This window comes from Protopterus annectens, chromosome 7.part1 (genome assembly GCF_019279795.1).
Source record: "Protopterus annectens isolate FY-2018-M chromosome 7.part1, PAN1.0, whole genome shotgun sequence".
In the NCBI taxonomy this organism is placed as follows: domain Eukaryota; kingdom Metazoa; phylum Chordata; order Ceratodontiformes; family Protopteridae; genus Protopterus; species Protopterus annectens.
In genome coordinates this window covers 303,206,763-303,233,100 of record NC_056740.1, presented here as the reverse complement: position 1 = coordinate 303,233,100, position 26,338 = coordinate 303,206,763, and the positions used below count along the sequence as shown (strand labels likewise).

General features: G+C 45.1%; 1 protein-coding gene across 1 annotated transcript in view; it reads right to left on the bottom strand.

The window, feature by feature from the left end:
* The window catches only part of LAMB2 (laminin subunit beta 2), a 3,750,789-nt gene that overhangs the window by 2,310,920 nt on the left and 1,413,531 nt on the right, over positions 1-26,338 (bottom strand). Inside the window, exon 6 of the mRNA XM_044078730.1 lies at positions 15,821-15,884. Coding sequence (XP_043934665.1) covers positions 15,821-15,884 — 64 coding nt within the window. The remainder of the gene's footprint in view (positions 1-15,820; positions 15,885-26,338) is intronic.

Sequence of the window (26,338 nt, the reverse complement as noted above, 5' to 3'; positions counted from 1 at the left end):
GGGTATGTTGAATCAAAAGGCCTGGATATCGACGTGCTGTCTGTTGTCCTGTAGGTTTAGGGGAATGCTATGAAAGAAATAAAATGGCCTCCCTGACATTCCTGCCTTGTGTACATCTCACAATTGGCTTCTATTTGAGAAAGGTCATTGGGAGTAAATGCCAATAAACACATGGCTGCGGCCATTTAATCCATCTGAGGTCTCTGTGTTTTTATTGAATATGCAGCTTGTAGTAACCTGGACTTGTAAAGCATGCAACCTTGATACATTTATTGTCAGTGCTGCCAGGGAATGATAACGTTCTGAGCTGGTTTTTGGATATGGCTCAAAGGTTGATATGGATCATTAAATGAATTATGAACATTATGTTAAATGTTTTACGTAAAACAACATCTAAAAGATCGTTTTGTTGGCATCGATGGCAAGGTAAGGTATTGGTTCACTAAACTTTATTAAAAAGCAGGTAGAGCTGTACCAATCTCAGACAAATACTCTAAGCACTTTGCATTGTAAGGAAAGGCGAAGAGATCGCAACAAGCCAACCCCAATTTAGGAAGATCTTATCCGCCACTAACGGATTCAGAGACCATTCATAGGGCATCAGAATGGATCAGCTGAGCCTGTCCACTAGGATGTTGGACTTACCCGGAATGTGCATTGCCATCAGAAAACAGACAATGGAGATCACCCACTCCCACAATCTCATGGCCTCACAGCAAAGGTGATAAGATTTGGTCCCCCCCCCCGTTTGTTGATGTACCAGACTACTGACATATTGTCTGTCAACATGGCAACAGTCCCGGGAGGAAGAAAGGCATGGAGAGCTTGCAACGCCAAAAGCTTCGCCCTCTTCTCCAAGACACTGATATGCAGGTTGGTCTCCAGAGTAGACCATGTGCCTTGGACTGTCCTTCCCATGCAATGCCCCCCACTCGAGCAAGGAGGCATCCGTGGTCATCGTGATCGCGGGAGAGGAAAGAACAAATGGGTGACCCAAAAGGAGATTGGGGGACTGGAGACACTAAAGAAGGGAGTCCCTGCAAACATGAGACAGTCGAACAGGATGTGACAAGGGAAGATCAAGCAAGGACCATTGAACCGCTAAGGCCAATTGAAGGACTCTCATATGGAGGGACGTGGTTGGAATAAGGGTGATCATGACCACCATGGACTCCAGTGCCCAAAGAACCAAGCCTGCCAGAGGAAACTGGACTTGAAGAATGTACTGTACATGATGCCGAAGTGATAACAGTCTGTCTGAAGGCAGGAACACCTTGCCCTGTGTAGTGTCAAAGCCAGCACCTATGAAATCTAACACCTGAACTGGTGCTAGTTAAGACTTGTTGAGATTTATTGTAACACCCAGGGACAGAGCTATATGGAGAAAGCAATCCCTGGCCTGAGTCAGTCGATGCCTGGAGGGAGCTGAGGAGAGTCAATTGTCCAGGTAGGGAAAGACCTGAAATCTCTGCAGCAGCAGGTGAGCCGGCACTACCGCCATCACTTAACACCCAGGGGGGGGGGCACTGGTGAGTCCAAAGGGGAGCACTCTGAAATGAAAGTGATTGGCTTCCATCCGGAAGTGGAGGAACCTCCGGGAGCATCTGTCTATCTTGATATGGTAGCAAGCATCCTGGAGGTCCACCGAGCACATCCAGTCATTCATCTGCAAAAAGGGAAGAATGGACTTGAAGGGTGACCATCCAAAACTTCGTCTTGGCAATGGAGCGGTTCAGGGTTGAAAGACCCAGGATGGGTCTTGAGTCCCCCGTTTTCTTTGGCACCAAAAAGAACCTGGAATAAATGCATGATCCAGACTGGTCTGGGGGGACGGGATGGATGACTTGTTTTTTGAGCAGCCTGGTGATTTTTGTGGCTGCCTCCTCCCGTTGACCAGGTGGAATGTCCAGGAGGTGTTTCGGTGGAGAGGGAGGATGAAGAAAGGGGATAGAGTAACCTCTAGATATGATCTGCAGTACTCAACGATCATTTGTAATGGACATCCAGGCTGTTGGTTGCAGCGATAGACACCGCCCGACTGCCTCCAGAGACGAGCAGTCGGGAAATCACTCAGGATTGCTGGAAGGGTCTGTCTGGGAAAGAATCCCAAGACCTCTGGTTCTTTGGACCCCCCCCTCTGCCATGAGGGCGGCGTCTGTCTTATCCCCCTCTGCCTCTGGGGGAAGATGAATCCTGAGAGTCCTGGGGAGAACCCTGAGACTTCTGGAACCACAGCTTCTTGACTCCACGTTGATTCCTTGAAAAGGATCTTTGTACAGTGGAGAAGCGGATCCCGACGGCAGACAAGGTCTTCCTGTCCTTCTTGATCTGGGTTAATGTGTCACGAACTGTTTTTCCAAACATGGTGGAACTGTCATAGGGATTGTTCATGAAAGATACCTTGAAGGGCTCCAAGAAAGCACAAAGCTGGAGCCAGGCATGTCGCTGAATGGCCACACCTGTCCCCACAGCCCTAGAGGCACCCTCGGTACCATGGGAGAGAAGTCTCACGGAAGTGTTTGAAATAGCAGTGAGGGTGGCCATGCAGAGGAGAATACCTTCTTTTCCTCTGCCAACACAGACCCTGTGGTAGACTGAGCGACCTCCAAGACCAGGTCAAAGTGCAGTCTGATTACATGTGCCAAATAATTAGCACACGTAAGACAAAGGTGGCTTAAGCATAGGCCCACTTCCCAAAACAATCCAAATCGACTGGGGACCCCTTGGACCAATGGGGCTTGTCTGACAGGGAACTGAGCACCTTGTTTGGGTGCCCGGGGATGGGCTCAACTGTGTCCGGTTCCTTCCATGCCCTACTGGAAATGAGATCCACTAAGGGATCTGCGGGGGGGCAGGGTGGCACCCAGTATGTAGAAGGTCCTGTGCCAAACACCTCCAGAAATACTGACTCATCAGGGCTGGGCAGGGCTGAGCTTGAGGGTAGACCACCCACCACATTGGTGAAGGATTTCCATGATGTCCCCAAAGAAGACTTCCTCCGGGGGTGATCGGGGGAGTCCTCCCCATCCTTCAAGTCTGAACTGTCAGTGAAGGACTCCGGAGGGGAGTCTAAGTGCATCCTGTTCCACATACGCTTCCAAGGAGGCTCCTTGGGGGTAAACTCTGGCAGAAGCTCCTGAGAGTTCCTGGATCAGAACCTCCAGGGACAAACTGGCAACAGGCTGTCCCTGAGGGGGCAGGATGGAAAATGCCTAGAAAGAGAGGGAGCCAGGGCGGAATCTGAGGATGAGAGTGTCAAGGTTCTTGAAGGAGCTGACAGGACCTTCTCTACCACCTCGAATTCAGAAGGTGAGCAGACAACTGAAGGCAGAACGGCTAGAGCTGAGGCCAGCGGCTACCTGTCCACTGCCCTTGGCACCGAAGGGGGAGTTGGAGCCGAGTCTCTTGGTGCAAAGCCCTGGGGGAAAGGGACAACTCTGAAAGCCTAAGTTGAAGCCACCCCCTTTGGATCAGACACCGAAGCTATGGCTCCAAGACTCGGTCTGCTCTGAAAAGGTCAGAGCCAAGCCACTCAAGGTAACAGTCGGGGTCGAGGTACAAGGGACCATCGATGCTGACCCATCAACACCCAGGAAATGGACCCAAGGGCTCCAAAAAAGAAGGTTGGATCAGAGAAGGAGAGATATGAAGGAAGGCGGACTGCTTGCTCCCAGCCCCCCCCCCCCCAGGGGGGGGAGTAGGCAAGACTCCCAGCTGAATCTGGGCCAGAAGAAAAATCAACATCATCTTGTCTACCTTGGCTTCGGACAAGCTTCGAGTGGACTGGACTGAAGAAGCCACCGACCCTGGATGAGAATGATGTCATGGAGGGCTAGCGGCTGAGGACTGAGCCTGAGAGGTCTCTGGCTCTGGAGAGAAGCGTGGAGGCCGGAGCTGAGGAGAATTCCAGCTCGGATCTGGCTGGGACTTGGATGGAGGCTAGGCCAAAGAAGAGCGTTCTGGAGACCTCTTCCTAGGCTGATCCCACTCTTTAGAAAGGTCCATCTCTCTGTCCCTAGACTTCTTAGCAGGAGTTTGAGTCTCAGAAGCTGGGGCGGAAGAAGAGGAGGCCTCTACAGGAAGTGGGAGGAGACCCTTTATAATAAGCTTGTTCCTCCTGTCAATCAAAGTGGAGGGGCTGAAGCCCATGCAGATCGAATAGGAGGTATCTAAATGTGAAACTCCAAAACAGACTATGCATAGAGTGTGGGCATCGGAAGGTGGAAGCTTATGCCCACACTCTGCACACTTCTTAAACCCTGGCTTAGAGGTGTCAGCCATGGGAAGGAAGACCCTACACACACACATACACACACACACATACATGCTAGGAAGTAAAGAAAGTTTTTTTTTTTTAAACAAAGACTGACGCCAAGGCACAGATAAAAGAAGGTAGGGGAAAGAAGATATACAAAAGGTAGAAAGATAAGAGATAAACCCGATAAAAGAACATTAATGAAGCTTGGAGCAGTGGAAAACCAGTGCTGTTCAAAGTGAGTTGTAAACAAGATCTGAGAGGAGGAGGGACAGCGAGGCATTATGAGTAGGGGAGAAGCTTGGGCTTTGGCTCCGACGTTGGAGTATATGACCAAGTTGGATCCATGCCAGATCCAAGTCCCTCAGGTTGAAGATTAAATGAAAAGAACAACTTCAGATATAGTGTTTTGACCATTCTGTATCAAATGCAGAAGGCGGTGATCAAAATATTCTTCATGCTCATAAAGTTAAATAAAGTATTTTCAGTGGGGAGACAACCCCATACCCTTTCCACATGCACTCTTTTTTAGACAAGCTACTCCAAGGTTGCCACAACAGGGATAAAATGCACCTGACCTGTTTGACTTATAGAAAAAAATGCTATCCTCTAGTACCTTTAAAACTAAAAAAGGGGATATTTGGAGCACTGCTCAAAAACATCTGCTTCAGGCATTTGTGTTATGAAAATACATACTTTATCCTGAATGGCCCAACACCTTTAATTACTTCCATGAGAAACAGTGACTGCCACAGATAAGGTTAGAAAATGTGCAGATGGATAGCAACTTCTACCCCGCCAAGTGTTCTTTTTAAGGACTGTATCAAGTGTACAAAATCCTGACAGATAAAAAAGTGCTTATTTTTTTTCTCAGAGACAAATCTATAGCATGAAAAAATAAACTGGTACAAGTGTCTCAAAAAAGAATATGCCACTTTTGGTACGACAACAGAAAAAAATACAAACTAGATTATTCACATTTTGCATTGCAGACATCTGAGGAATGCATATGTCATTTTCTGACAAAGGCAGACTGCACAACACTGGGTTTCTGCTACTACTAAGTGGAAAGCCATTGTTCTTCAGCACTTACCTTCAACAAATATTAGAATGGTCAAGCATTTCTAAGCGCCCCTCCCCCACACACGGCCTATAAATTGTTTCTATTGCATTCTATTAATATCCATGAGAATGAAGTATATCCTCCCTCACAGTTAAGCATGAGTTATGAGCACAGGATGTGGAAATGTTGATTTTGTTGTAAACTCACTAAACTTTCCCAGGCTGATGTAACTCAAACCTCTTGATAGATTAAAACACAGGCAATACAGTGATTCCACCTATGCAGGTTTCTAATAACCACACTGCAGAAAAGATTCACCACCAGGTAAAACAGTGAATCTAATTGCAGTGCCTCTACTAAGCAATTCTTACAGATGAACCTCTCCGCAAAGCTGATACTAAAATACAAAATATGAGAGAGACAAATATTGGTAGCCAGCTTATAAATTGGGCCTTCCCCATCCACTGCTAGCTTCAGAAATCTGGGCTATTGTTAGGGATTTACCCAGAATTCAATAGTCGATAGTCATACAACTACTTACTTCTTCTAAGCTTTACTGACCACTAGTTCTATCTGCTGTTTTAAAAGAAATCAAACATGCACTTTTTTTCAAATCCTTCATCAGCTCTTACTTTTTCCTTTCTGAACAATGAATGTGCACTCAGGAAGTACAGTCACTCATGATACAACTAGCACCACTAGCCCTTATAATTTTGATAACTTCAAGAGGCTAAATTAAGGGGACTGAGTTTCTGCAGAAGCACGTGTTTGAATAAGAAACAAGAACACTGTGTGTTGAAAATTATACTTTTCTCTGAATTTAAAAATTAGAAAGGAGAGCACTTGATTTTTTTGTGTGTAAAGGCTAAGCATTTTTTTTCCACGTAACAAGAGACCTTTATATTAAGTATCAGAGGGGTGTGGGGTGGTGAGGCTTGCCCGCACATAAAACCCTAATTTCATTCAAATGTCTCTTCACTCTTCTGATCTCAGTTTTGTGCATTCATAAAAAGGGAATGTTTTGGGAGACCCCCCCCCCCAAAAAAAAAAAAAAAACTTAAGCAAAATCTGAGGCAACCTCTTTTAATTTTCAGAAAAGAAAATAAGTCAGAAAGCTAAGTGCTTCAACATTTAAGCAGAAACAATCTAAAATTATAATCAGGGCCGGCCTTAGCCGAAATTGCGCCCTAGGTGAAGTACTGCTCTGGCGCCCCTTAAGCTCCACCCACACCATACTCATGAAGCCATTCCAGTCATTTCCTTAAATTATTTAAATGCATAGGAAGAAAAATATACCTTGTAATGTAGTTAAACTGCAACTACCTTTGCGTACACATTTCCTACTTTAAATACCAGAGCCGGATCATGGTCAAATAGGGCCCTAGGCATGGTAATAGACCGGCCTCCCAGAGCAGCCCCTCCTGCAGTAACCTCCCCAAGCAGCAGCCCCCTCCTCAGACATTCCAGAATTACATTATTTGGCTATTTCTCACCAGTTAACATACACACTGTTCAAATCTATCAGTGTGTGCATACTGTTCTCTTATTCACTTTTAAAATGATTACAGATATTGAAATAAAATAGCACAGATAGCCATTTGCTAAACAAACAATACAGTCTCGCAATGAAAACAGACTTAGTATGAGCAGTAAACTTCTCTGCCCTTGAAACTCACATTCATTGAAATGGCATGAAAACCCACATACATAAAAAATGCATCTGGCCAGTGGAAGATTAAGTGCCTTTGGGCTGTTTTCAAACCATTGTCTCCTTGCACACGTTATTAGGGCCATGCATACATGTATTTATTCTTCGATTCACCTTCCTGATTGTATTAAATTATATTTCTTGTATAATGCAGCACCACTTGTTAGAATATGTGTTAAATTTGGTTTTAAATATTACTTTAATCAACAATGAAACAAAATGTATGAACCAATAATGACAAAACTGCCCAATTCAAAACATTTCCATCATAAAAATCTACTCAGACTTCTGTCATTACAATTCACCATTATCATCAAATAAGCACAAACTCTGCAGAAGTAAAAGCCATCTAAAAAGTTCCACATTAAAGAGATCTGTAACTAATGAAGAGCTTACTGCTAGCAAACAACTTTATACTTCATTGTTTCATCTACAAAGTGCCTGCTGTCCTTGAAGAAGAAACTGCAGATGTTACATTAAAGAATGATAAGCTAGTAATATTGCAATAGGGAATGGGATGGAAAACTGACAACAGGTTCACAGTAACTAGGTATCTCCTCCAAAGGAAGACATTCTCGGGACTGCGGAATCTACCCCTTTAAAGTACAACATGGTACAGTTATCAGCAATATCTACATAATGTGGGAGCAGAATCCACAGCCACACTAAAGAGATCTGTAACTAATGAATAGGTTGCTGCTAGCAAACAACTTTATACTTCATTGTTTCATCTACAAAGTGCCTGTTGTCCTTGAAGAATAAACAGCAGATGTTACATTAAAAATGATAAGCTAGTAATATTGCAATAGGGAATGGATGGAAAACTGACAACAGGTTCACAGTTACTAGGTATCTCCTCCAAAGGAGGACATTCTCAGGACTGCAACACCCCCCCTTTAAAGTACAACACAGTACAGTTATCAGCAATCCATCTACATAACGTGGGAGTAGAATCCACAGCCTTCTGCATCAAAAGCAAGTATAGTACTTGTTGCGCTACTAACAATGTAAACAGCTGGCATAAGCAGCACTAAACTTCTCTTCCCTTGAAGCTCTCAGCTCCTTGTAAAATCCACTTGACACTCAGCTTTGCCGCGCAAGAAATCTGTAAAAAGCTAAAATTTACTGGGGAGGGAGACAAAGGCCCAAAATCAGGGACACATTTTAAACATTGCTTGTATAATCTTAAAAAGTTGCTAGAATAAAATGCTTTTTGTTACCATGTGTCTCCTGAAAGATAGGAAAACTGAAACTTAACTGGCTTTCGTCATTTAGTAAATTCAGTTCTCACTGATTTGCCAGAAAACCACAAATTTTATGAGGAACAGACCAAAAGTATAAGCCAAACATTCCAGACATTTTGTGAAAATTTGGACAGTTGAAAGCTATGGACTCAATTCCTTGCAACACAAGTGGTGGTATGGGTAGAGAAATCAGGCTCTTGTTTCTTGCACCTAAGGTACAGGGTTTGAGCCTGCGTAACACTAACAACCAAGTATACTTAACTGGGGCATTTTGCACACTTACACACACACACACACACACAGACACACACACACACACACACACACACACACACACACACACACACACACACACACACACACACACACACACACACACACACCTTACTTGAAAATGAAGCAGCAAAGCAATTCCACCTCAGCAGCAGAAAATGAAGCAGCAAAGCAATTCCACCTCAGCAGCAGAAAATGAAGCAGCAAAGCAATTCCATCTCGGCAGCAATAACACACACACACCTCACTTGACAATGAAGCAGCAAAGCAACTCCATCTCGACAGCAATAACAAAGAGAAGGAGCAAATCAATTCCATCTCGCAACAATAACACACACACACACACACACACACACACACACACACACACACACACACACACACACACACCTTACTTGAAAATGAAGCAGCACAGCAACTCCATCTCAGCAGCAATAACAAGGAGAAGCAAAAGGGTGTACTGTTTTAAAATTGTGTGGGAGGAACAGGACGTCTGAATGCACGCACAGACATGATGCTCCCGGACCGGAAGGAAAGGATGTGATGCTACGGGACTGTTCAAAACAGTGAGTAAATGAGACAGCCCCCCCCCCCCTCCAAGCTACTCCACTGGTCACTCGCCCCTCCCCCTATGGTTCTGACAGCCTTCAAACACATAAGAATGTAAGTTCATTAAAATTAAATAAATAAATACACATTTTGTCCTTTACGAGGCCGGCCTGTATGGTGCCCTAGGTGATCGCCTAGTTTGCCTATGCCTAAGGCCGGACGTGAATATAATAAGAAGTTATGTACCTACCATAACGTTCCATGTTAGTTGTCTTCTCTCGCCTTCTTTCTTGCTTGATGGGTTCGGAGCCGATCCTCGGCTCCGACTCGGCACTTGCTAAGCTCGAGAGTCACTTTTACCAGCTCGAGGCAGCCCCATATCCCATGATGCAAGGCGGTAAGTACCCAGATCTCGTTTGATGACAAAGGGCAATAGCACCAAGCATAAACACTTCCCAAAGGAAGAAAGAAAGCCTTCAGGATGAAAGAAGGACCAGCTCTGAATGGTCTTCAGCATAATAATTCCTTGTAGAAAAGGTCTGTCCAGGCCTGGGGGAAGGAGGGAGGGTCGCAAGAAAGAAGGCGAGAGAAGACAACTAACATGGAACGTTATGGTAGGTACATAACTTCTTAATGTTAAGTTGTCAATCTCGCCTTCATTCTTGCTTGATGGGACCGCGTCCCTAGCACCTCTATCCTGGGTGGCTCAATGGAACAGACTCTTGAGGACTGTAGAGCCAAAACTGGCTCTGTCCCTGGAGGCCAAGTCCAATTTGTAATGGGAAACAAAAGTATGAGGAGTGGCCCAAGTGCCCGCTGCACAAATAGTGTCTAAAGGAAGTCTAGCTTGAAAGGCTGTAGAAGTAGCTAAGCTCCTAGTTGAATGTGCTTTAGGTTTTGAGCACAGCTGTTTTCCCCTGAGCAGATAAATTTCAGAGATGACAGAAGAAAGCCATCTAGATAAGGTCACTTTAGGGACAGGAAGGCCTTTCTTGTTATTCGCATAGGAAACAAAGAGTTGATCGGATTTCCTAAATTGTTTAGTTCTGTCCAAATAATATCTGGGTTGGCGGTGGACATCAAGATAATGTAGTTTTTGTTCCGATCTGTTTGAATAGTTTGGAAAAAATACAGGGAGATCGATGGATTGATTCAAATTAGTCTTTGAGGCGACCTTAGGCAAAAAGGTCGGATTAGTTCTCAATGATACTCTGTCTTTGTGAAAGACCAAATAGGGGGGTCGAACCGATAGAGCATGAAGTTCAGACACCCTCCTGGCCGATGTAATAGCTACTAGGAATAATGTTTTCCAAGAAAGAAATTTTAGGGAGCAAGAAACAGCTGGCTCGAAGGGGGGAAGAATCAAGGATGTCAGCACTAAATTTAGATCCCATTGAGGAGGAGGATTCCTGATTGGAGGCTTTAGCAGGAAAATTCCTTTCAAGAAGGCTCTACAAAGCCTATGGGACATAATATTGTGATCTCAGATCCCGACATGAAAGTTCGAGATAGCAGCCAATTGAACTCTAACTGTGGAAGAAGAGGAGCCTGCATGAAAAATCTCCGCTAAGAAGTCCAAAACTGCCTGAACTGGGGCAGTGAAGGGATCAATATTCTTGGCTTTAGCCCAATAAGAGAAACGTTTCCATTTGCTTGTATAAATCCTCCTGGTAGAGGATTTTAAAGAAGCTACTATGATGTCTCTAACAGGGTTAGAGATCAAAGGAAGCCTGGCTAAGGAAGGAAGTGGAGCAACCATGCTGTGAGGTTGAGAGAAGGGATAGACCGGTGCAGCTGACCGGATTGGTGAATCAGAAGATCTGGCACTGGGTCCAGATGCCACGGCTGCACCAAAAGGTGACGATGGAGGAACGGAAACCAAATTTGTCGAGGCCAATAAGGAGCAATGAGAATCATTTTGGCTCTCAAAACGGTTGCTTTCTGGATAACTTGAGGGATCAGTGGAAAAGGAGGAAAGGCATAAAGAAGTCCCTGGGGCCAATCCTGGGTCAGAGCGTCTCTGGAGGGATGGCCGGACAGAGGGAAGAGAGAGAAGAAGTCTGGGCATTTGCTGTTTTGGGGAGTAGCAAAAAGATCGCAACATGGGCGACCCCATTCCAGAAAAATCTCCTCCACTATAGATTGCTTGAGAGACCACTCGTGAGGCATGAGAATAGCTCTGCTCAATCTGTCCGCTAAAATGTTGGTTTTCCCAGGGATGTGCGTTGCTACCAGAAACCGATGAGAGGAGATCGCCCATTGCCAAAGTCTGAGCGCTTCTCGACACAAGGGGTAGGACTTGGTTCCGCCCTGTTTGTTGATATACCAAACTACAGACATGTTGTCTGTGTGGACTGCAATTGTCCCTACCGGAAGAAAGTCGTTGAGGGCTTGCAACGTTAAAAGCACTGCTCTCATCTCTAGGACATTTATGTGCAGGTGGTATTCGAACGGTTGCCACGTCCCATGAACCATTCTGCCCTGATAATGACCCCCCCACCCGATCAGGGAGGCATCCGTGGTGACAGTGGCTACCGGGGATGGGGGTACAAAGTGTCTGCCTTGGTGAATCTGGGGAGAAGTGATCCACCAAGCAAGATGATTTTTGAAAATCTGTGTCACCAGAATTTGGTGACGCATTGGAAGTTGTTGGTAAGACCACTGAGTGAACAACATCCACTGAAGAAGGCGCATGTAGAAGCGAGCCAGGAAGAAGAGTAATGGCCGCAGCCATGAGGCCTAACACCTTTAGAACCATTCTGGCCTGTACTTTCTTGTTGGCTAGAATGATCCTGACGTGAGTTTGAATGTCTGAAACTCTTTGATCTGTAAGGGTAGCTGACATCCGAACAGTGTTTAAGTTTTCGCCTATGAAAGTAATAGACTGGCAGGGCGATAAGGATGACTTTTCGAAGTTGATCGAGATGCCCAAATGAGAACAAAGATTTATTGTGTAATCCCTGGCTTGAACAAGCTGATGCCTGGTGGTGGCTGAAAGGAGCCAGTCGTCGAGATACGGAAACACCTGGAATCCTTGACGTCTCAGGTGAGCCGTGACCACTGCCATGCATTTGGTGAACACTCTGGGGGCTGTAGTGAGACCAAAGGGCAGAGCTCTGAACTGGAAATGACTGGACCCCAGCCGAAAGCGGAGAAATCTCCTGGAGCGTCTGTGAATTTTTATATGATAGTACGCATCCTGAAGATCTATTGAGCACATCCAGTTGTCCTTCTGCAAGAAGGGCAGAATCGACTGAAGAGTGACCATTCGGAATCTTGTCTTCCTCACAGACTTGTTGAGTCTGCTGAGATCCAATATTGGTCTCCAGTCTCCCGTCTTTTGGGGACCAAAAAGAACCTTGAGTAGATTCCGGGCTCTGAATGGTCTGTTGTAACTGGCTGAATGGCTCTTTTTTGCAGTAGTTTTGAGACTTCTAACTCTGCAATTTCCCTTAGACCGGTGGTACGTCTGGAAGGGAATTTGAGGGATAGAAAGGACTTTCCTCGAAAGGAATTTTGTAACCCTCGGATATGATCGACTGTACCCATTTGTCTTGAGTGAGAGAACGCCAGGCTTCTGGGTACAGCGATAGTCTTCCCCCGAATGCCTCCAAGGAGGGACAGCCGGGCAACATCTCAGGGATGCTGAAAGGGCTTGTCAGAGAGAGACTCTCTGTTTCCCTGGTTTTGTGGACCCCCCTCTGCCTCTAGAGCGGCGTCTGTTATTGTTACCCCCTCTGCCTCTAGGGGTAAACTGACCACGTGAATCCGGCGTGACTCCTTGGGATTTGCGGAACCACATTTTGCCACCCTTCTGTCCTTTGGCATAAGGTCTAGAAGGGGTGGAAAAACGGACTCCAACGGCAGAAAGAGTTTTGCCGTCCTGCTCACACCTGGTCAACGTTTCCTTCACTTGAGGGCCAAACAAAGCTGAACCATCAAAGGGAGAGTTTGTGAAGGACGCCTTAAAGGGATCTGCAAAATTACATAGCCGCATCCAGGCTTGGCGTCTAAGAGCCACATCTGTACTTGCGGCCCTACTCGCTCCATCAGCAGCATATGATATCAGCCGCATGGAGGAGTTTGCAATGGAGTTAAGGGTTCCTAGCTGCGAAGCAATTTTTTCCTGAGCCCCTGCAGCTGTAGGATCCTGCACAACTTCACCTAGCTCCTTAAGAATATCCCTTTGGAGTCTGGTGAAGTGACATAGGTAATTCAGCGAACGCATAGCAAAGGTCGCTGAAGAAAACATCTGCTTACCATATCTATCCATGGTCCTAGAGTCCTTATTAGGAGGATGGACAGGTACGGAAGGATCTGCAAGTTCCTTCTTTGTGGCAGCCGACACCACCATGGCATCAACGGGGACACCTTTTGTAAGGAATTGCTTGTCAGTCGGGGCAGTAATAAATTTAGAAGGCCTCCTAGGGACTGGCTCTACAAAGTCAGGAGCAGCCCACGCCTTTCAAGCAATAACCTGCATAAGGGGGTCGAAAGGCGGAGACACCCAGGAGGTGGAGGGCCGAGATCCAAACGCCTCCAGGTATACTGACTCATCCTCAGAGGGATTATTGGTGGGCCAGTTTCCCCTCTGTCTAAGGAGTTCTAGGATGTCTGAGAAGGAGACATCCTCAGAGGGGGATCTTGGGGATCCCTCTGACTCATCTAAGTCAGTATCAGAAGTGATAGACTCGGGGGAGTCTACGTGTTTCCTCTTACATGTCCTCTTCCGCGGAGGATCTCCCGACAAATCAGGAGAATCCTCGGAAGAGGGGGATATTCCCAGTGGGGAAACCTGAGGCGGATGATCTCTGGGTCCTGGAGCAAGAGAAGTGGCAGAGATGTCAACAGGCACCATAGAGGGAGAAGCTAAGGGAACAGACTGCTGGCTGAGACCAGTGGCCAGCACACTCTTCATCACCTCGAAGGCTCCCCTCCCACGAAGGTCCGAGAGAACCCGCTCCGAAGAACTAGGAATTCCAGGACCCACCGAAAAAGAAAGCTCCGAGGCAGATGTCGGAGCCGAGCTCACCAAGGCCGAGGCTCCAAGGGGAAGAGCGGGTTCGGACAGGGGTCCGATGCCACTCACCCCCTCGGAGGAGACCAGGGAAGCCCAGCCACCGAATCCCTCTAAGGAAGGTCTCGAAGAGGAGATAAGAGTAGAGGCTGAAGGAGCAGAAGGGGGTATCTGTCCCTCAGCCATAGCAGAAACCATTCCCGAAGACTCCAACTCCAAACTCTGGGGTAGAGTCGAAGGAGGAACTGCAATGGGGTGTGGACTAATAGTCGTCTGCTGAGACAGACTATGTAGCATTTGGGCCAGTGCCTGTGACTTTAGTAATCTACTGACCACTCTCTCCAAATCATGGTCAGAAAGCCTGGATGACCTTGAAGATCGGCTCCGATGGCTCCGCTCCGAGAGGAGAGGCGAAGCCGGAGCCGAATATATCGGCTCCAAGGAAGGGGACCTCGACCTCTTCCTCGAAGGAACCATCGGAGCTGATGAAACCACAGAAACTGTCGGAGCCGACAACTTATCGGCACCGACAAGTAGCTTTGATGCATCGGCTCCAGCCGGAGCCGATACGGCCATAAAAGTAAGGGTGTCGGAGCCGATCGGAGCCGACACCGATGCCTGGGCCACATGGTGGTCAGAACCGATGGGAGCCGACACCGAAGTGGTCGAACCAGAGTCGGCACCGATAGCCATCGGTGCCGAAGGTTTAGGTAACCCAGAATCGGCTCCAGCCGATCTCGACTCTGAATGAGTCGGAGCCGAGGCCACAGGCTTGGACACAGAAGCCTGGGCCTTGGAAGACTTAGAAGTCTTAGATGGGGCCGACTTAGCCGGAGAGCCTCCGGCTTAAGAAGGCCCCTCAAAATCAATTTATTTCTTCTTTCCTGCAGGACTCTCTGGCTAAAAGAATGACATATAGCACAGGAGTCCTGCAGGTGAAGAGGCCCCAGGCAGTAAAGGCAAGAAGTGTGACCGTCTGTCAGAGACATCTTCTGACAGCACGAGTCACACTTCTTAAAGCCTGAGACCCTTTCTTTAGACATGGTGCACAAAACACACACACACAACACCAGTCCAAGAAATTAACTTAAATATCAATAACAAACACACACACACACCCTAACAGGGGGGGGATGGGATGGGTGAAGTCTGACTGAAAGTTAAGAGGAGACAGGGAAATTTTCTGTCAGAAAATGACTAAAACTAAGTTAAAACTAATAATTTTAAGTTTTTTTTAAGAAAGGGGCTAAAATAGTAAAGTAACAATTCACTTACCAGGAGCTGGCAAAAGGAGGACCTCATCAGCGAAGCGGCAAACGAGATCTGGGTACTTACCGCCTTGCATCATGGGATATGGGGCTGCCTCGAGCTGGTAAAAGTGACTCTCGAGCTTAGCAAGTGCCGAGTCGGAGCCGAGGATCGGCTCCGAACCCATCAAGCAAGAATGAAGGCGAGATTGACAACTTAACATTGTCACTTAAGTTGCACCTTCTTGGTAAAGGTATTATCAAACAAAGCAAATAAAATTTTTAGTGGCTACTGCTCTGAGAATACTAAATGTCTGTGTATATTTGTGTGAGTCTGCATGCACCAGTACACAATACTAAGTACTGGGTTCACTACAGCTTTTAAAATTGACTACCTGTTATTTATACTGAAAATTATTCTTTCAAAGAGATGTTTCATAAGACAGAATTGCATATGTTCTTACTCTGAATGGCTGGACTGTAGGGGTCTTTGATGGGAATCGCTGGATCAAGCACTCTGTAAATGACCTGTAACATTAAAGAAAAGCAACATGTTAATGGCACTAGCTTTAACATGCAATATTTGAAAAGAACAGACACATAAACCAAAAGTAAAACATTCCACAGATATCCCCCCGTAGAACTTCTGTTATACTTGAAACAGTGTCTAAACTATGGCTGTTCTAAGCAGGAAATATATTTCTGACAGCACACCAACTCAGATGATGCTTAATATAAACTTTAGCACATTCAGCTAGCTGTTTTCTGGGGGATACAAACACAGCAACCACTTTTAATGTATGAAGAGTTCAGCAGGAAGACAGAGAAAGTAAAACATACAGTGTAACATTATTTAGTACTGGTTACAGCTTTAACACGCAGAAGCATAGCTGTCTCAACCAGTGCCCTGTGCCAGTAGCATGAACCAGCTCCCCACCCCCTTAGCTCTTCAAGTGAAGAGCAAAAACAGAAACACTTCACTGTAATAAGTCAACTGCTGTATGATAGTCTTATTACAGATCCACCCTCACACTCTTTCACTGAAGAGCAAAATCAAAACAAAACAACAAAAAAAAATTCCTGTCTGGCCAGGGGGGTCAGATGCATAATCCCTCCTCCTGCTCAGCCATTCAAGTCCCATTTCTGTGTCCCGCCCCCAACTGTCCTCTAATGACATCAAACCTGAGCACTGTAGTGTTCCATTTGGAGTCTAAACTATAGTACTGTGTGCTACATTGCAGCAAGCATTTTTCTACAGTTTAAAAGTGTACAAAAAAATAAATATATATATTTTTTTTAACTAAAACCTGAGTACTGTAGTGTTCTGTGCATGGAGCACAATGGTACTCAGGTTTTAGTTAAAAAAAATTCCTTCTTCTACACTGTACCAAACTGCTTGCTACAAACACAGCAAACAGTTGCCACAGTTTATACCCTGCCAGCACGGAGTGCTGCAGTGCTCATGCTTTAGTTAAAAAAATACATAAACTGTGGCAAACTGTTTGCTACAAATGTACCAAACAGTTACCATATACATTGCCTGCGCAGAAAGTTACAGCACTCAGGTTTTAGTTAAAAAAAAAAAAAAAGATATTCCTTTAAGCTTTTAAACTGTAGCAAGCTTCTTGATACAATGTAGCATGCAGTTGCTACAGTTTAGATCACACACTGAGGGCTACAGTGCTCAGGTTTGACTACAAATATAATAACCACTTTTAAAAGCAGGTATTTCATTAAAGAAATATCTAGATCAGCTGAGTGCACCCCCATGCAACACTTTGTGCATAGGGCAACTGCCCTTCTCACCCTGCCCTAGCTATGCTATGGGTGAGACAGACACAGTACCCATTTCAATATCCTGAATCTCATTAGAATGGCTTTAAAAGACAGTCACGTCTAGATGTCAACTTTTTGCTGTAACAAAATGATTTTTCTTCCCTTTAATGGACTGCTGAGAACACATGCAAATAAAGCATGACCAAGTATTCATTCTGCTTCATCTTTCACTGCACATTACCTGGCTTTTGTGAACTCTTATACAGTTTCTTTCCAGTATATTACTTCTCATTACCTAGTGTAGATAGTTTGAATAAGAAAAGGGATAGCCACATCTTAGACACTTATAATCTTGAGAAAACACAGTAATTAGGCCATTAACCTGATGGATGAAAAAATGTTTTAAACCTACAGAATGTAAGTTATTCTTATGTAAGTTAAGTTATGTAAGTTAAGGTATCTGTAGTGGATAACCAGCCAAGCACCTCAACTAGAAAAAGTGGCATGGACTTGCAGTTTTAAGCTGTAACAAAAGCACTTACATTTATCAACTATTTCAAGTTTAACATTTAAATGTACCTGAAAGGGTCAATTCCAACCAAACATCAAATTTCCTAATCACAAATTTCCTTTTTTTCCCCATCTATATTCCAACCCTGACCGTCATGTACAAAATAAACATGACTTAAGTACTGGTCCATCAGCTTCCGTCTTACATCTGTTTCGGTGGTATCGCTATACTTCACTTTGGCTTTTTATGAAATAATTTCCTTTTGGTATTCATCACATCTATCACATTACATAGGCGTACTTTGGTTAATGCAAGACAATGAGTAAGAAAAGAACTGTTTGTTTAATTCAGATGCTAGTCAACAAATTCACAATTTACTGAATATATATCACACACTTCAAAACTCCACAACTTCAAAGTAGATTATATTGAAAAAGGAGGTGCAGATGAAAAAAGTACAGTTGTGTACACTTACCACAAATGTAGATGTTTGAGTGTCTTCACTGTTGCAGTCATCACTTTTGGGTTATCCCTGCTGGGGTAGCCCTCGGCTGGCCTGAATACCAGAGTCTTAGTATTTCTGCGTCGGTTCCTGTCGCTTGAAGACTGACGTCAGGTCGTCAGTGGTATAAAGGAAGGCAGCCGACACCATTACATCAGTTTTTCTTGCCCTAACCGATCAGGAGCCCCCAAAGTAGAAGGCCAGGCTCTGGAGGCAGGACCCCACCAGTGGAAAAAAAATACTAATAAGTCCCTTGTAAGGAAAGGAGAATAACAAGGAAGAAGGAAACAAAAAGAAAAAGGGGGAAGAAGGGAGGGTAACCAGGACAGCAACAGTGAAGACACTCGAACATCTATATTTATGGTAAGTGTACACAACTGTACTATGTTCTTCGTGTTTCACTGTTGCAGTCATCACATTTGGGTAGATTCCCAAAACTAAGGAAATGGGTGGAGGCAGTCAAGGAAGCTTGGGGCTGGCTAGCATGCCCTGCAAGACTGCAGAGGCAAAACCTGCCCTGGATTTAGAGAAGAGAGGCAGGTGGTAATGTTTGGCAAAGGTGTGAACAGAAGTTCAGGTGGCAGCCTCCAGGATGTCCCTGGTGGGGACTCCTCTGAGGAAAGCTGCATAGGTGGAGGCTGCTCTGGTGGAGTGAGTCCTGACTCCCTTGGGCCGATGCTTTCCATGCTGTTTGTAGCAGAAATGGATGTAGTGTGCTATCCATTTGGAACATGGTTTGTTTGGAGATGGCCTTGCATTCTGCCCCTGTAGCAAAGCTAACCAGCAATTGATCAGACTTTCTGAAGGATTTTGTCCTGTCTAGATAGAATCTGAGCTGTCTGTACACATCTAGAGAATGAAGAATCCTTTCCCCCTTGTCCTGGGGATTAGAAAAAAAGGTGGGCAAATGAATGGTTTGGTTGACAGCCACACTGGATACCACCTTGGGCATGAGGGAAGGGTTAGTTCTGAGGGAGTAGTCTGCAAGGAAGATGATGAAGGGTTCCACAGCCCTGAGTCCTTGCAGCTCAGAGACTCTTCTGGCTGAAGTGATGACTAGAAGGAATGCTGTCTTCTAGGAATGACATTTTAGCTCTGCAGAAGAAACTGGTTCGAAAGGGGGCAGGGTGAGCTTTTCCAATATGAAGTTAAGGTCCCAAGCTGGTGTTGATGCCCTTCTGGGTGGCCTCAAGTTGCTAGCCCCTCTTAAGAACTGTTTGATCAGAGGGTATGAGAAAAGGGATGCTCAGTGGGAAAATGAGCAGAAATAGCAGAGGCATGAATTTTTATAGAGGACAAAGAGAGGCCACTGTGTAGTAGGTCAGCTTAGTAACCCAGGATGAGAGGGAGGGAGGGCTGTGCCATATTGGCTCCCTTAGCCGGGATCCAAATGCAGAACCTTTTCCATTTATCAGCATAAGACTTTCTGGTGCTAGGGTGCCTGGCCTCACGGATAACATCCAGAACCTGTTTACTTGACAGATTGGTTCAGGGTTAGGGAATAAGCCAAGCTGCCAAAGCGAGTGTCTGCAATTGGGGCTGCATGAATTCCCCTTCCCTCTAGGTCAGGAGGCTTGGAATCTGAGGAACATGCCATGGGGGTAGCAGGGACAGGCTGTGCAGCAAGGGGTACCAGTGCTGCCTGGGTCAGTCTGGAGCTATTAGAATGGTCCTTGGTTTTTCCTCCCTTATTTTGAGCAGTACCCTGGGGATGAGAGGTAGGGGAGGAAAGGCATAGACCGACAGACTGACCCAGGGGAAGGACAGGGCATCCACTTTCCAAGCCATGCAGTGATGCTCCTTGGTGCAGAATTTGCTGTGCTGATGGTTGGTGTGGGAGGCAAAGAGGTCGACCTTTGGGCTTCCCCATTTCTGAGTTATTAGGCTGAAGGTACTTCTACTGAGTTGCCACTCATGTGGGTCCAGAAGATTTCTGCTTAATTGGTCTGCCAGAGAGTTGACAGAATCTGGTAGGAAGTGTGCTAACAGGTGTAGTTGCATGGCAGAGGCTGTGTGCCAAAGGGTCATGGCCAGCCTGCATAGAGGGTAGGTGTGAGTGCCTCCCTGCTTGTTGATGTACCACATCATAGTGGTGTTGTCTGTTTTGATAAGGAGTGCCCCTGGAGAGAAAGAAGGGGCTTGAAAGCTATCAAGGCGTGCTGCACAGCCATCATCTCTTGTTGACTGATGTGCAGAGGGATTTGCTGTGGGATCCATTGGCCCTGTATGCACCTGCTGTCCAGGTGTGTACCCCAAGCTTAGTCTGATGCGTCTGTGGTGAGGGTCTGGGTGGTGGGGGGTGGTGAGAAAGGCAGTCCCTTTTTGTGGAAACATGCTGTTGCCCACCAAAAAAAAGTCTTTTCTGAGGCAAGGAATTATAGGTAGAAGAGTTTCCAGGTCTTGAGAGAGTTGGCACCAAAGGCTCTTTAGGTACCACTGAAGTTTCCTCATGTGCAGTCTGGCATATGGAATGAGTAGTATGCAAGATGCCATGAACCCCAGAGCTTACAGGATCTTCCTTGCAGTTAGCTGGGGCCTGGTGGCTAGTTGAGAAAAGTAGGCAGTCAGGAAAGTTTGTTTCTCTGGAGTAAGGTATGCCATCTGGGATGCTGTGTCCAGACTTGCTCAGGAAGAGTATCCTTTGGATGGGTACCTGTTTGGATTTCTTTTCAGTGACTGTGTACCCCAGGGAAGTTAGTAGGGTCTTTACAAAGACCAGGTGCTTGAGCAGCTTTTCCTGGCTGTCTGCCTGAATAAGGCAGTTGTCTACGTATGGGTAAATCTGAATATTTCTTTGTCTGCAAAATGCAACGGTCTGAGCCAGAAATTTTGTGAAAACTCTGGGAGCAGTAGATAAGCCAAAGGGAAGCACAGAAAACTGAAAGTGTTGAGATCCTGCCCTGAAGCGGAGATATTTCCTGCATGATTCCCTGACATGAATGTGGAGGTAGGCCTCTTTTAGGTCTAGGGTGGCTAGCCAAGCATCCTTGGACAGCATGGGTAGCAGCTGCTGGAGGATGAAAATTTTGGGATCACCAAGAAGGTGGTTAGAATGGATAGATCAAGGATGGGGTGCCAGGTACCCTCTTTTCTGGGCACCAGAAAAAGTCTGGAGTAGAAACCTTTGGCCTATCTGTTCTGCAGGAACATGGTCTACTGCCCTCATAGAGAGCAGGGAAAGGATTTGCTTTTGTGCCTTTGCCCAATGATTTGGTGGTAGGTCTAGGAACCCTTTTGGGGTTGGAAGGGTGTGGAAGGAAAGTTTGTATCCCTGAGACACAATGTTCAGAACCCAATGATCCTTGGTAATGATGGCCCAGGTACTTGAGTGACAGGAGAGTTTTCCTGCTAGTGGTAAGTGAAGGTGAGCGGGGGTGGGGGGGAGTGAGTCATTGTGAGTTCTTAACATAAGGTGATGGCTTAGAACTCCATGGTTTTGAAGTGGAGGTAGTCCACTGCTTAGATCTCAGCATTCCTTGGGGCTGCTGTCTGGGGGGGTCTGCTTTCACGGGGCCTAGGCTGGGCCGGTTTACTAGGAGCAGCAAAGGACCGTTGTTTGGAGGGACAATTCCTGCTGAACCTAGGGGGCTGGAGCTGCAAGAAATCCTTAACTGTTTGCATAGATTTAGCTTTTTCTTCCATCTTTTTTAAGACCTCTTCAGCCTTAGTGTCAAATAAGTTATCTTTGTGCAAGGGGGCATCCAACAATTTAGATTTGACATAGTCTGGCAAGGGCTGTTTCTTAAGCCATGCATGCCTTCTAAAGACAGATCCATTGACTGCTGCCCTGAAAGAAGCTTCTAGGGCGTCAAAACCACAGTGCAAGCTTTGTTACTCGACTTGCAGAATGTAATAACTCTTGTAAATCTTTAGACTCTGCCCAAGCAGGAAAGGAAGCCATTTTTTTGTTTAAGGAGTTCCAAGGTATGTTGCTGAAATTTTAGCATATGGAATTGACAATTTAGTGCCCTGATAGCAAGAGTAGCTGAGGTGTATACTTTTTTACCCCATCTGTCCAATGCTCGGGAATCCCTGTGTGAGGGAGTGGGATTCTTAGCAGAGGTAGCTATAATCCCTTTTGGCCCTTGAGAAATGACCTCAGGGTCAACTGTAGGGATTTTTAAAAAATATATTTGTGTGAGTCAGGGACTTTATAGTACCTGTCTGGTTTTCCGGGAGCAGGAGGAAAAGCATGAGGAGTTAAGCTGGATTCGAGGAAAATATCCTCCACAACATCCAGGACTGGAGGGATGGCCAAGGGTCTGTATTGTGGAAGATCTAGGAATTCCCTGAGTCTCTTTTTAGACTGAGGGTAGTCCTGACTCTCCCACTGGAAATGCTCCTTTAAGGTATGCAGGGTTTCCCTAAAGGAAAAATCCTCTGGGGAGAGGCTGAAGGAATGGAATCCTCTGCATCAGAATCCTCATAAGTGGAAAGGGATTGCATGTCTTCATATTCAGATGCATCAGATTCATCTACGTCTTGTACAGACAAAACTACAGGGGACAGATCTCTTTTCCTTTTGGAGGGGGTAGCTTGGCTTCCCCTGATCAGCATGATAAGGTCTTCCGACATTTTAAGCATTTGAGACTGAGGCAAGGTAGCAGGCACCTGAGAGTGGGTCGTCGGTTTCTTGGGTGTGGTTCGTACCCTGGGCCTGAGAAACTCGGTAGTATTAGAAAGAAAGGTAGTTGTGAAAGAAGACATCGGTTTGAGTCAAGATTCGGTAGTGCGAAGGCCTTCCTCGGAAGCAGGTGCCTACTCAGCAGCCCCGGACACATCCAAGGCTGAGATGACCACAGGATCCTTAGTAGAAAAAGAGTTTTGTGGCATACTGGACTCCGAAAGGCTCTCGGTAGTGGCCTGCGAATCACCAGAAGCGGGCATCAAGGGCTAAGAAAGTGGCTCACTGAGTACCGGAGAACTAGCTTAATGGAAGCGTTGTCGGTAGGTTTGGACCTGTGCGGTCTCTGTCTTTATCTTTATGGTTTTTCAGAAGATCTGCTGTCAGATGGCTTACCGAAGCCATATCGGAATTCGAGGACTGTATGCGAAAATATCTGGCTACAATAAGGGCCCGAAGATGTCCAGTTCTGGTGTTGAACAAAGCACAGAAGCTACAACAAGGGACGTCATGGTCTGGGCCTAAACAAGTGATGCAGTAAGAGTGGATGTCTCGGTGTGGCATTTGTTTTCCACAGGCGAGACAATTATTAACTTTCTCTGACATCGGTTTGAGCAAGAAAAAAGGATCCCCAATGGGCTACTTAGCTTTAGAAGACTTCAGCTTCAGTTCGTTAGACGAAACTCAAGTACAGGCCGAATGGCACTTGTGTGAACTGCTTCTGCTTCGGGCTCCATGGCAAGACAGACTGATGTAATGGCGTCGGCTGCCTTACTTTATACTACTGACGACGACATCAGTCCTCAAGCGACAGCAACTAACCCAGAAATACTAAGTCTCTGGTATTCTGGCCGGCCGAGGGATACCCTGGCAGAGATAACCCAAATGTGATGACTGCAACAGTGAAAAACGAAGAACATCTGTAAGCCTGTCATTTTATAATACTACTGTTTTCTTGTGTTGCTTGCTTTCACATAGTAACATTCTGTCTCATTTAATGTTTTCATGGGTTTGAATGCACATCTTGCACATTATTTTTATCAGTTTGGAAATCAATCCAAGGTAACTTGAGTTTTGCTGCCTGAAGACCTTTGTTAACTGCGATGAAACAATATTTACAAAACTTTCATTATTAAGATTTCTTTCACTATTAATTAGTTGAGGGGACTTGAAGGAATTCAACAACACCTGTGCCACTAAATTTATTGTTTGGAAAGAGACACGGACTTGCTTCTGTTTTAAGTAAAATGTAAAAATGTAAAAGGGAGTGAGCAGCACTGTGCTTTGTATAATTCTGCTCATATCTGACACCTGGCACACATTTGGGTGAACAGTCTGCATGTTTTGGTCAGGTTCCAGCCAGCATTGTCAGTTAAAAAAGATGACTAGATTGTATGGATCCATGTATGGATTTTACTACCACAATTTAGGTGATGTTTGGTTGTGGTTCTGATGTTGGCCAGATAATTCATTAAATTATGGTTTTACTACTATTACTACAATTTTTTTATATGCAGGAGAACAGATGAATGCTAATGTGATACAAATATAAATTTTGGGTGTCTGAGTGAATACACTACTGCCTTAAAATGTTACTTCTTATTACACAGTCAAGTCTATATCAGTAGATAACTCCTTCAAAAGAGATGTGCAAGGTCACATCTCTGCTATCTTTATCTTATGGTGCTAGTTCTTTCTGTACAGGTTCTGCCCATGCCCCCTCACTCACACACATATGCACTGTAAAAGTACCATTTCAGGTTTTGACTAAAAAAATATCAACATCAAAGAAGACTTATGTTAAATGAATACTCATATTTAATACAGTTTGTGTCTGGGCTATGTATCCATGACATTTCTGCTGTCTGCAGACTATTTCCTTTTCAAGTTCTACTTTTCATATTTATTTAGGACATTTTAACTGCTGCCCCCCCCCCCCCCCCCCCGTATTGTACCCAGCTTTATTTGACAGACAGATACAGCTGTAATGGTCAATGATTCGTAATGTAAAAAACTGTGCTGAAATGTACCCCTCACTGTAGAAATGTGTGTTTCAGGGCAGCTACAAGTTTAGTGAAAAAAGATTTGACACATAGATAAAAGTGTTTGTTATATGCATTCAGTTACGACTTTCTTCCCTTCATTTCAGACATGTATGATTTTTGGTGGGTTCTGTTTAATTTTTGTTGCACACTTTTCTTAATGTTTCCTTACAAGTAGAATTTCTGCCTTGTAAAAACACTTGACAGTTTATCACCAATCTGGCAGTTTAACACACAGGATTAAAGTTATGAGCTGTTAATGAGTTTCTTCTTGTAATTTTGGGTTTCATTCACTGGTTCATAGGTATTTCCCAGGCTACTGATCTACAAGAATCTTAAAAACTTAGACTTACATTACCATGTTAGTTTTTAGCCTTTGACTATAAGTAACACAGAGATGGGATGAAGAAAGATACTTTGCAACATTTATGTTTGCCGTTAGGGAGAGGAGTGCTAAATCAGGGTGAATTTACTGTTACCCATACATTTGTCCAAATTACACTTGAAAAGAGTAACAGATGTATTTTGCTTTCGGTGGAGTGGAAGATGGTGACTTCAGTCTCCTTTTGCGTACTTTGTTAAAGTTAAAAATACTGATGTACTGATAACTGATCAGTAACCATATAGTTTGTTAACACAATTTATGTATACTTGCAGGCACTGAAGTATACGTATATATATATATGGGTGTACTTTTGAAGAAAGAAAGTTCACTACTTTGAACTTCAAAAGCACACCCACACTAACACGAAAGTGCACTTTCGTGAACCTGCTAGACCGTACAGTCTAGCAGTCATGGACCTTAGGGTTAGGGCACGGGTCATGGTAAGGCGATAGCCCTACTAGCTATCCTCTTACCCTAACCCTAAGGTTCGTGACTACCGCATGACAGTGGAAGACATTCCAAATCGGGCTAGGTCCTCCACTGTGGTGCAACAGTCACGGACCTTAGGGTTAGGGCACGGGTTAGGGTAAGGGGAACGTTAGTAGGGCTATCCCCTTATCTTGACCCGTGCCCTAACCCTAAGGTCCGTGACTATCGCACCACAGTGGAAGACATTCCAAATTGGGCTATGTCCTCCACTGTGGTGCGATAGTCACGGATCTTAGGGTTAGGGCACGGGTTAGGGTAAAGGGATAGTTAGTAGGGCTATCTCCTTACCTTGACCCCATGCCCTAACCCTAAGTCCGTGACTATTGCACCACAGTGGAGGACATAGCCCGTTTTTCAATGTCCTCCATTGTGGTGTGGTAGGTTCGGTCTAGTGAGCTTAAGCGAAAGTGCACTTTCATTAAAGTGCATTTTCGCTTAAGTGGGGATGTACTTTCCCATTTCGAAAAAGTGAATTTTTGTTGTAGGAAAGTACACACACACACACACACACACACACATATATATATATATATATATATATATATATATATATGGGTCTACTTTGCTAGAAAGCATATTTCATTGAAGCTCATTTAGAAGAAAACTCATTTCACTGAAAATAAATTGCCTGAACACAATTCACTGAAAGCTCA